Source organism: Bos indicus x Bos taurus, chromosome 12 (genome assembly GCF_003369695.1).
Source record: "Bos indicus x Bos taurus breed Angus x Brahman F1 hybrid chromosome 12, Bos_hybrid_MaternalHap_v2.0, whole genome shotgun sequence".
NCBI lineage: Eukaryota > Metazoa > Chordata > Mammalia > Artiodactyla > Bovidae > Bos > Bos indicus x Bos taurus.
Window position 1 is genome coordinate 5,055,843 of NC_040087.1, and position 12,202 is coordinate 5,068,044.

At 37.5% G+C, this 12,202-nt stretch overlaps 1 protein-coding gene across 3 annotated transcripts in view; it reads right to left on the reverse strand.

Annotated features, from left to right (window-relative positions):
- PCDH17 (protocadherin 17) overlaps positions 1–12,202 on the reverse strand; it is a 121,185-nt gene that overhangs the window by 19,512 nt on the left and 89,471 nt on the right. For 2 of the 3 annotated variants that reach the window (XM_027557105.1, XM_027557104.1), the window contains exon 4: positions 3,521–3,604. The exons of the other annotated variant lie outside the window; for it this stretch is intronic. In XM_027557105.1, coding sequence (XP_027412906.1) covers positions 3,521–3,604 — 84 coding nt within the window. The remainder of the gene's footprint in view (positions 1–3,520; positions 3,605–12,202) is intronic. 3 annotated transcript variants of the gene reach the window in all.

Consider the following 12,202-nt stretch of genomic DNA (forward strand, 5'->3'; position numbering starts at 1 on the left):
CAAGCAACAATACCACCACCAACAACAAACAAATTCTAACAAGTCTAATCTGTACACATTCTTTTTCAGCAAATCTCTGTAATCTTTAGGAAATGGCAGTGATTTTGTAACGGAACTCTAACATTCCTTTAGAGCATTATAGTATTTAAGTCAGTTGGAGAATGTATTAATACAATCTGTCATGACACATAGTCAGGAATATAAACTGTCTGCTCAAAGGAGAGGAAACTTGAATTGAGAAAGTATGACTCTAATCTTAAATTTTTCAGTTCAGTTAAGTCGCTCAGTCGATTTCTACTCTTTGCAACCCCATGGGACTGCAGCACACCAGGCTTTCCTGTCCATCACCAACTCACGGAGTTTATTCAAACTCATGTCCTTTGAGTCCGTGATGTCATCCAATCATCTCATCCTCTGTCGTCCCCTTCTCCTCCCAGCATCTTTCCCAGCATCAGAGTCTTTTCCAATGAGTCAGCTCTTCACATCAGGTGGCCTAAGTATTGGAGCTTCCACTTCAGCATCAGTCCTTCCAATGAACACTCAGGACTGATTTCCTTTAGGACAGACTGGTTAGATCTCCTTGCTGTCCAAGGGACTCAAGAGTCTTCTCCAACACCACAGTTCAAAAGCATCAATTCTTCAGAGCTCAGCTTTCTTTATGGTCCAACTCTCACATCCATACATGACTACTGGAAAAACCATGGCTTTGACTAGACAGACCTTTGTTGGCAAAGTAATGTCTCTGTTTTTTAATAAGCTGTCTAGGTTGGTCATAACTTTCCTTCCAAGGAGCAAGTGTCTTAATTTCATGGCTGCAGTCACCATCTGCCGTGATTTTGGAGCTCCATAAAATAAAGTCTGACACTGTTTCCACTGTTTCCCCATCTATTTGCCATGAAGTGATGGGCCCAGATGCCATGATCTTAGTTTTCTGAATGTGGAGTTTTAAGCCAACTTTTTCACTGTCCTCTTACACTTTCATCAAGAGACTCTTTAGTTCTTCTTCACTTTCTGCTATAAGGTGACTTAAATTTTTAGGTGACTTATTTTTATTTTTGAGGTTCAGATGAGTATGTTTCTCAACCTAATATTACCTAGTATTAAAATACAAAGTCCATGCTAAATTAAAATTAAATTTTACTATTTAACTTGGCAAATTTCTAATAAAATGTTTTAATGTTTATTAATTGAATCAATAAAAATATACATGATCACAGAAGAAAATTATCTAGGTAATTATTATAAATATGATTATAGTATTAAGTACTGTTATACACTGGGAAACTTCTAAATTAGGAGTAAGCAGAAAAATAGAACTTTCCTATCTATTAGGTAGTCATTTTACTATTAATAACATATATCTGTAAATAATTTTGCATAAAATTTCAAATATAAATGATGTGTTTTGAGATTAAGCATTTCTTTTAAAAGTATGCAGTCTAATGTTAGGTCACTGAACTACTTATTATGCATAAACATAAGAGCTGTAGCTATAGAAACCACACACTTTCAGGGCTTTCCCAGTGGTTCAGTGGTTAAAAATCTGCTTTGCTATGCAAGGGATGCAGGTTCGATTCCTGGTTGGGGAACTAGGGTCCCACATGGCCAAAGAGCAAATAAGTCCGTGCACTGTAACCAGAGAGTCCGTGAGTCGCAACAAAAGGTCCCTCATGACACAACTGAGATCTGACACAGCCAAATAAGTAAATATTTTTAAAAAAGAGAAACCACACATTTTGGAGGTAGTGATTTAAACAAAAAGAGAGTTATTCTGATTACTGAATAACTTACATATATATGATGATTGTATTACATATAATAATTGTAGTAGAATAATAAAGGAAATATATATATTGTATATAAAAGTAGAAAAGATTGCATTCAGTGAGCTCCAACAGTTGAGTTCTAAATTGAAGAATTTTATACTAGCTTCACTATTTTGATACCCTAAAAGAACTATATAAGTTAGAGATAGTAAGATAACCCCAATATGTCCGATAATAATCAACAAATAAATACAACTGAAAAGCAACTGTGCATACCATTATGCACGCACCCTTTGTACACACGATAAAGGAACGCATTTCTGTACCAGATGGAAATGAATGGAAGGAGCCTTGCTTAAGGGCACAAATCTTCAAGAACCATTTAGTGAATATTAAACAAAAACGGTCTAATCCACGTAACATCACCTACTGGTTTTCCTGGTGCTCAGTCACAGTGCCCAGATGGCTCCATGTTTCAAGCTGGAAGCTGGCCATGGGAAGCACAGGTGTGCACCCACACACACAGGCACGGGGAGCACACCCACGTACATGAACAGAAAGTGGGTCTCAGACTGAGAGAGAAAGAATTTTAAGAATACACAAAATGACAAACAGAAACGTACATTTTACAAACTGAACTGCTCTATGGATATAAATATTATCTTTGATTCAATTTTCACAGAACTGGAAAATAAAACTCTTTTACCCAAGTGGATAGCAATTTAATGAATGTGAAATCACAACTATTTAAGGGTAATAAAAAAAACTTTTTATAGATGTGTGTATGTGTGTGTGTGAGAGAGAGAGAGTATGTCTGTACATCCACATTGTCAAACTTTCCAGTTCACCCTCCAAAATCAGGAACAAATATAACTTTTTGACTCTATAGTTCTGTGGATAAGGCCTTTTTTTAATTTTCTCTCCAAACTCCATTCATTTCCATGCAAAAATAATGCAATCTTTTTCTGGCATCAGTAAAGCTACACAAATAAACACAACAGGGGTAGTTATACTGTTATCACATACATGTATATTTTTCAAGCACAGAAATATATATATATATATATGTATAAAAATCTGTATTAGTGTGATGTGTAAACATTTTACAAGGTAAGATGTAAAGGAGCCTTTAAAGCATTTCTACAAAATAACACTTATCTAATACAAAATGAAATTGTCTTTCCAAAAGGAAACAAGAATTTGGGGATCCAGTTTCTCAGGTAAAGCATAATTCTTCAGTGCCAAACAGTGAAAGTTTGCTCTATACCCACATATAACATCCAAAGAAAATAATCAGTTCCCTTTTCTTGTCCCAATCTACTTTTCATTCCATCAATTTCTTACTTTGCCCTTCCTACCTACAGGCTTTCCTGAGTGAAATTAGTGCAAGTAGATTTTTTTATATTAAATAATTAAGAATTGAGCCACTTAAACTCACATAAGAATAGTAAATATGAACAACAATATAAACAAATATTTATATTCTCTTTTCAATCCTTAATATCAGATAGATTCTCCTGGTATACTAACAGTACCAATACAGATATCACTGGATAAATTACTTATTTACTATGCTATTTTCCTTTAAAAATAGTCTACAAGTTCTGCCTGGATATATATACATATATGTGTAAGCATATATGTGTATATATATGTATATATAATGTATGTGTGTCTAGTCCTCTGACTGCCATCATTTAACAAGTAAAATTCGGATTACAGAAAGAAAGCTAGCAGATGAAGAAATTGCTCACCTGGAGGAGGCAGATCAACAGACTGAAGTCTACTTGTGATGGTGTGTAGGGTGAGGATAGCAAAGGAAAGCAAAGTCGGGAATGCTTGAAAAATAAAATATTTTTAGTTAACAAATAGAAAAGCCAAGCTGGAAAATAGGGCCGATAGAATCATGAATCCTTCTCTACTGACTTCAAATTTTATATTACAATTCTCTAGATGGATCAGTCTTTATGGACATGGTTATTGGCATTTCCCCAAATACAAAAGACAATCTTATTGGAAGGAAATTACTTGTTTGGAGTATTTCAGTTTAGATGAGATAGAAACATGCAAATTAACCTATACGAATGCCTAGGACAATAGGGAAAATAACCTTGTGATGCTGATAGAGTCATTTTTCCTAAATAAAATAAAAACTTTTCTTCAATAAAGAAGATGTAAAAAGCAGGATCAAAATTAAACTTGCAAACTGTCCAATATACCTAGACAGTAAGGCTTTAATAGTTTTAATTGCATTTTTTTCCCTTAATGTTAGTTACACAATATATGTTATTTGGTACTTGAAACAACAGACTATGTGTAATATATTTAACACTTTACTCAGTTGCCTAGAAACTTTTGATTTTTAGAATGTACTGACAGTACTAATGATGAACATATGCATTTCCATAACATTTTCTACTCTTTTTCCACACACCATAAAATAAGTTATTAAATATAAAATTAAGGCAATGTGGCTTTTGGGGTTTTTGTTTGCTTTTTCTGAATTTCTACCTAACTTAGGTATATATTGATCAACTTAGACTAAAAAAAGAACATTTCATTTGCATTAATGTTATTGAAATGTGCAGTTAATATATGAAACTGATTGCTGCCTAAAAGTTCTGACAAAAAAAAAAAAAAAAATGCCTGCCGGTGACCAAAGTAGCTTTATTTTCTAAATAATCTCATTTTCTTATTTCAACCTTTATTCAACATCTGTTGTTTGCCCCTCCCCTGCAAGGTAATTATTCAGGATCCAATGTAAAACAGACTGAGTAGTTAATAATGGGCAGCTCAAACATTTTTTTTGCCCTGTTGCCCTACAGATGTTTCATTTTTTTTCCCTTCTGTCTTCCTGTTTAATTTGTGTATGTTTCTCTCTTCTTCTTAAAGTATATTCCCACAACAGATGGAAACACCTGAAAATAAGTCTGCCTCATGCACGTGTTTAAATAATGCCTATTGTGATTTTTAGCACAGTGAAGAGAATACAGAACACATAGAGTATTTGTTTAGGGGAAGAAGAAGAATTAATCTGTAAGTCATCTTGTTATGTACTCAATTGAAAATTCTGAAAAGACAATTTAGTTCTTGCTGAAGATAGATGAGAAAAAATTACTGTCTACAACCTTCATTTATTCTTACTTTGTTACCAGGTTCATTTGTCTTTTATAAATTTGACATGATTCTCTTAAATTTTCAGTCCTAGCACAAACTTAACTTTTTTCTATCCACTGACCATTTTACTGTACAAAAGGCACTATAATATTTGATCAAAAAAAAAAAAGAAATCAACATCTAACAATTTTCAGATATAGTCAAAACATATCTTATATTTTTAAAATAGTATAACCAAAGTCACATAAAGTATAGACTTTTTATTCAGAAAAATGCACCACATCCAAATTAGAGATAAAGAAGCTAAAGGTTATGCACTGGGTTGGATATTGTACTCCAAATATTCATTACCACCCAGAATCTATGACCTTTGGAAACAGGGTACTTGAAGATGTAATTAAAGATGAGGTCATACTGGATGATAGTTGGCCCTCCTCCAAACTCTGCTGTCCTTTTAGGAAAAAAAGAAAAAAAGACACAGAGACAGTCACACAGGGGGGACAGTCACACAGGGGGCACACCAGGTGAAAATGGAAGTTAAGTTTGGAGTACTGTGTCTAAGATTGCTGGCAATCACCAGAAGCTAGCTAGAGACAGAGTCCGCCTCCAGAGCCATCAGGGAGCAGAGCCCTGATGATACCATAATTGGTTGGTTGGTTAGGTGGATTAGTCGCTCAGTCACATCTCACTCTTTGCGACCCCACAGACTGTAGAGAGCCAGGCTCCACTGTCCATGGGATTTTCCAGGCAAGAACACTGGAGTGGGTTACCACTTTCTTCTTCAGATACCTTGATCTGGAACCACTAATCTCCAGAAATGGGAGAGAATAAATTTCTATTATTTTAAGCCACATAGTTCATGGTATTTTGTTATGACAGCTTTAGGTAACTAATAATGATTTTGGTACCAGAAGTGAGGTGTTACTCTTAACACATAACCTAAAAATGTAAAAGTGACTTTGGAATTGGGTGATGGATAGAAGATGCAAGGTTTTGAAATTTATGTTTTTTAAAAAGCTTAAATTGCCTTAAGGAAGCTACTGGAAGAAATATGGACATTAAAGGTGATTTTGCCGAGAGCTCAGGAAGAAGCCAAGGAGAGCTGTACAGAAAGCATCTGTCATCTTAGAGGAAACCTATGTGGTTATCACGAACAGAATGTAGATAGAAGTACAAACAGTACAGTTGCTTCTTGTGAGACCTCATACGGGAATGTTACCGGACTCTGGAAGGCAATTGTTGTTATAAGTGGCAGAAAACCTGGCCAAATTATTCTGTGCAAAGTAGAATGTATAATCAATGAACTTGGATATTTAGATGAGGAGATTTCCTAGCAAAGTGCATTAGGTGTGGTCTGGTTTCTCCTTGCTGGTTATAGCACAATGTGAAAGAGATTAACAGGAATGGAATTTCAAGCAAAAAGAAACCATCACTTGATTTGGAAAAGTCTCTGTTCATCCAGATAGCATGCTCTGAAAATAAGGACAATGGTGGACAGTCATTTGCTACAGATATTTGGCATATAAGTGATGGATCCACTCAATCATCTCAAGAGAAGTCAGAATTAGGAACGGGATTATCAAGGAATAATCTATGGATGTGTATCTAATGGCATGGATCCCTTCAACATCCACAGAAGACAAATATTTTTGACAATTACATTCCACTAGAAACACTGCAATTTGAACTGAAGGAGACATATATGGGATAAAACGCAGGGACAGGGTTTCCGAGGATACCGATGCGGGGACCAGGAAGGGTGAGCTAAGTGCAGAGGGTCAGGACAAAGCATTAAGACACACTAAAAACACAGATGATTACTTTCAGGCCTTGAAAGCTAATGGAAATTCCCCTGCTGTGTTGTCAGCTTCCTTTAGATTCAGTTCAGTCATTCAGTCTGTCTGACTCTTTGTAACCCCATGGACTGCAGCACACCAGGCCTCCCTGTCCATCACCAACTCCCAGAACTTGCTCAAACTCATGTCCATCGAGTCAGTGATGCCATCCAGCCATCTCATCCTCTGTTGTCCCCTTCTCCTCCTGCCTTCAATCTTGCCCAGCATCAGGGTCTTTATCAATGAGTCAATTCTTCACATCAGATGGCGAAAGTATTGGAGTTTCAGCTTCAGCATCAGTCCTTCCAATGAATATTCAGGACTGATTTCATTTAGGATGGACTGGTTGGATCTCCTTGAAGTCCAAGGGACTCTCAAGAGTCTTCTCCAACACCACAGTTCAAAAGCATCAATTCTTCAGTGCTCAGCTTTCTTTATCATCCACCTCTCACATCTACACATGACTACTGGAGAAACCATAGCTTTGACCAGATGGATATTTGTCAGTAAAGTAATGTCTCTGCTTTTTAATATGCTTTCTAGGTTGGTCATAGCTTTTCTTCCAAGAAGCAAATGTCTTTTAATTTCATGGCTGCAGTAAAAATCTGCAGTGATTTTGGAGACCAAGAAAATAAAGTCTGTCACTGTTTCCATTGTTTCCCCAAATATTTGCCTTGAAGTGATGGGACCAGATGCCATGATCTTAGTTTTCTGAATGTTGAGTTTTAAGCCAACTTTTTCACTCTCCTCTTTCACTTTCATCAAGAGGCTCTTCAGTTCTTCTTCACTTTCTGCCATAAAGGGTGGTGTCATCTGCATATCTAAGGTTATTGATATTTCTCCTGGCAATCTTGATTCCAGCTTGTGCTTCATCCAGCCTGGCATTTTTTTTTTTTTTTAACATAAAATAGAAACTAACTTTATTTCTCTGGAAGAAGCAGATATTCATAGCTGGGGCAGCAACTTTGGCAACAGAGACTGGTGGGAAAACACGGAACAGCACAGGGGAAGAGCTGGGTCAAAGAGGAAGCACTGGTGTCCCTCCAGGGCTGCTGCCCCCTTGGTCTCCTTCCAATCCTGGGCCCTAGGGCCCTGGTCCCTGCCAGAGAACGAACTGGCACCCTAGCTCTGCTACCTGAGCCACCTCAGGCTATTTTCAGGCACAAGATCCTAAGACCGGCCAAGTCCCATAATACGACCACGGTGAGGCCACATTGTTCGACAGGGCTCCCTGGAAAGTGTATGATATACACTGCATATGAGTTAAATAAGCAGGGTGACAATAAACAGCCTTTACATACTCCTTTCCCTATTTGGAACCAGTCTGTTGTTCCATGCCCAGTTCTAACTGTTGCTTCTTGACCTGCATACAGATTTCTCAGGATGCAGGTAAGGTGTTCTGGGATCCCCATCTCTTGAAGAATTTTCCACAGTTTGTTGTGATCCACACAGATCCTTTAGATTAGTAATGCCTTATTCTTTCCAATTTCTCTTTCAGAATGAGAATGTCTAGCCTACGCTTCTTCCACCACTATTTTAGAAGCAGACAACTTGTTTTCTAGTTTGATAGGTATGTGGCAAGAAGTAAATATTGCCTCAGGATGGACCATGCCACACCTGATTTAGATGCTGATATTTGGACTTCTCAAGTTGATATCTAGAAGAGATTAAGGACTTAGAGTTCATGCTGGATAGGGTTATGACAGTGGGGTGAAGTTGAAAGGGGGTAATGGATTTTCAAACTGGATAGACATGAATTGGGGGCCAGAGGGTAGACTGGGCTAAATTAGCATCTTCCCAAATTCATGTCCACCTAAAAACTCAGAATGTGACCTAATTTAGAAACAGAATCTTTGCAGACATTATTACTTAAGATGATGTCCGTTAATATTAGGAATGGCCGTAATCTAATGACTGGTGTCCTTATAGGAAAAAAAAAAAAAAGAGAGAGAGAGAGAGAAACAGAGACAGTCATACAAAGGGAACACAATATGACCATGGAGGCAGACACAGGACTGATGCGTCTGGGTTTGCTAGCAGGCACCAGAAGCCAGGAAGAGGCAAGGCGTGGTCCTGCCCTAGGACTCTGAAAGCATGGCCCTGCTGCCTCGAGTGTGGACGTCACCAGAACTGTAGGAGAAATAATCTGTGTTTGAAGCCACCCAATCAGTAGCACTTTGTTACATTTACCCTAGGAAACTAATACATAATGTCAAGAAAAAAAAAAAAGCCTATAAACTTAAAAAATATAGAATACTCAGATACCTGTCCAGAGTGACAATAGGGAAAATAAAATGTAGATGCTAGAAAAGTGAAACAAGATTGATATGAATAAATTAAAATGTTGTCTTCAATACTATGGCTTATAAATAAGCTAAACTTAGTATCAGAGATTAGTACATAAATCACTAAAACTGATACCAGGAGTAGAAGTCTACACTGAAATTACCCAGGAAAAATATGTGTGTAAGATTGTTCTGCTGATGCTGCTGCTAAGTCGCTTCAGTCGTGTCCGACTCTGTGAGACCCCATAGACGGCCTCCCACCAGGCTCCCCCATCCCTGGGATTCTCCAGGCAAGAACACTGGAGTGGGTTGCCATTTCCTTCTCCAATGCATGAAAGTGAAAATTGAAAGTGAAGTCACTCAGTCATGTCCGACTCTTAGCGACCTCATGTACTGCAGCCTACCAGGCTCTTCCATCCATGGGATTTTCCAGGCAAGAGTACTGGAGTGGGGTGCCATTGCCTTCTCCAAGATTGTTCTAAATGTTACCCAAAACTGTGAAATAGAATTTTTTGTAATGCTTGCTAAATAGTAACTCTTTGTCCTTATTTCCTCAGATTGCTAGCTTCTCAACTTATATTACTTTCAACTTTTTATGTATAATAATCATATTTTAATGTCATCTGCATGGCAAATTTGCTTGAAATTCCCATGTATACTAGGGGACTATTAAAAAATGTGCACTTATGTACATGAGTATTTGGATTAACAATGAGAAAAGAAATAATTTCTTACAAGAAAGTATATCTCCATATGTGTAAATGTAGCTTCAAACACATGCATATTTTTAGTGAGAATATTTTTACTATAGATAGCTGGAATAGATGATTCAAATCCACAGATATTCAGCATTATCTCAAACCATGTATTAATAAATTTCCTACACCTTTGGAAAATGAATGTATTAACATTAAAATATCCAGTTTTTATACATGGATCAAAAGGCAGTTGACTACATTTTTCACCCAAATAGAAAAAATAAGGCAGACATATATTTCCTTTAAGAAATATGATACTGAATTTCAATAAAATATACTGTACATTAGCAATAGGTATATGCATTGTTAGCAAAGGCATTTTTAAAGTAACTTCAGTATACACACGCACATTGTGTTTCTTTAGGGCTTTATGTCTTAATATATTAAAATTAACTCATTTTTTTCGGGAAATTCCCTGGTGATCCAGTGGTTAGGACTTAGCACTTTCACTGCCATAGGGAACTAAGCTGCAATCCCTGTTCAGTGAACTAAGATTCCGCAAGCAGCCCGGCATACGCCCCAAAAAAGACTTAAAAATAAATAAATAAATAAATCATTTGTATAAGGCACTTGTCCTAGTCTGTTTGGGCTGCTATAACAAACTGCTACAGACTGGAAGCTAATAAGCAATAGAAACTTATTTACCACAGTTCTGGAAGCTTCAGTTCAGTTCTGTCACTCAGTCATGTCCGATTCTTTGCGACCCCATGAATCGCAGCACTCCAGACCTCCCTGTCCATCACCAACTCCTGGAGTTCACTCAGACTCACGTCCATCGAGTCAGTGATGCCATCCAGCCATCTCTTCCTCTGTCGTCCCCTTTTCCTCCTGCCCCCAATCCCTACCAGCATCAGAGTCTTTTCCAATGAGTCAACTCTTTGCATGAGGTGGAAGCTTAGAAAACGCCTAAGATCAAGGCACCTGCAGATTCAGAGTCTGGAGAGGATCCAGCTTTTGGTTCAGGGAAGGCTGTTTTTTTCCTCTGTGTCCTCACATGGAGGAAGGAGGCCTCCATAACGAGAGCATTAATCCCATTCATGAGGGCTCCACCCTCATGACCTAACACCTCCCAAAGGCCTCACCTCGAAATACCATTAGCTTGGGGATTAGGTTTCAAAGAAAGAATTCGGTGGTAGGATACAAACCCTTCAGTACATAGCAGCATTCTACTTCATGAAATAAAATCAATATTGTGGGAGGAGAGAAGACTGAAAGTCATAGATCTAAAAAGAAATTGAATATATTTTTCAATTGATCTGTTGTGGAACTAATAAATAATAATAATAAAAACTTGATACATTTTTGTATGTTGTGTTAGTAGCTCAGTCATGTCTGAATCTTCACAGCCCCATGAACAGTAAACCACCAGGCTCCTCTGTCCATGGGATACTTCAGGCAAGAACACTGGAGTGTGTTTCCATGCCCTCCTCCAGGGCATCTTCCCAACCCTGGGATCACACCCAGGTCTCCTGCATGGCAGGCAGATTCTTAACCATCTGAGCCACCACAGAAGCCTTTACACACATATGTACATATACACAAATACATACATATGTTAATTACTGGGATTTATGGTGCCCTTTGCAATTTCAAACCCGGGTTCGATCCCTGGGTCGGGAAGATTTCCTGGAGAAGGAAATGGCAACCTACTCCAGTACTCTTGCCTGGAGAATCCCCATGGAGAGAGGAGTCTGGTGGGCTACAGTCCATGGGGTCGCAAAGAGTTGGACATGACTGAGTGACTTCATTTCACTTTGCAATTTCAAAGCCGAAGTATCAATCCATCCAAGTTATATAAGTTCTCTAAAAGTGACTGAATCTGCTGCTACTGCTGCTAAGCATGTGTTAAAAAGTGACATTGGTATCTTACACACAATGCAAGAAAATATATCTTACTGTTTTCTGATATTTTTCACAGTAGAATCCTTCTGCTGTGTTATTTCAGTTTCTTTAAATGAAAATCAATGCATGTTTTTTTGTAGCATAGCAAATTACCCCCTGTCACTTTGTTTCAAATAATATCTTTTAAGTACCATGCCCACATTTAGGTTTCAGTGGGTTCTTGGTAGAAACTTTAGTCACTGAGCCAGGCTTTACAATAGGAAACAGCTATTCAATTAAATTTTATCCTGATATTTGGTTTTCAATTATTATACAGATATGGAAATATGATATAAAATTAGTTTTTAAAAGTAGATTTATATTATCAGAATAGTAATCAAAGGAGAAAAACTCTCAATACACTTTGGGTTTTCTACAGAATTTCTACTGACTCCTGGACAGCTCCAGTGAGTAAATTTTGTAATCTGTAATGCCTACAAAAATGTCAGGAGGGCATAATAGCCATACTATCATAATTACCCTTGACAAATGCTACAGGAAAGAGGGAGTGCATTGAATTCATATTGCTTTGATGATAAAACAAAATGGCACAAGGACAG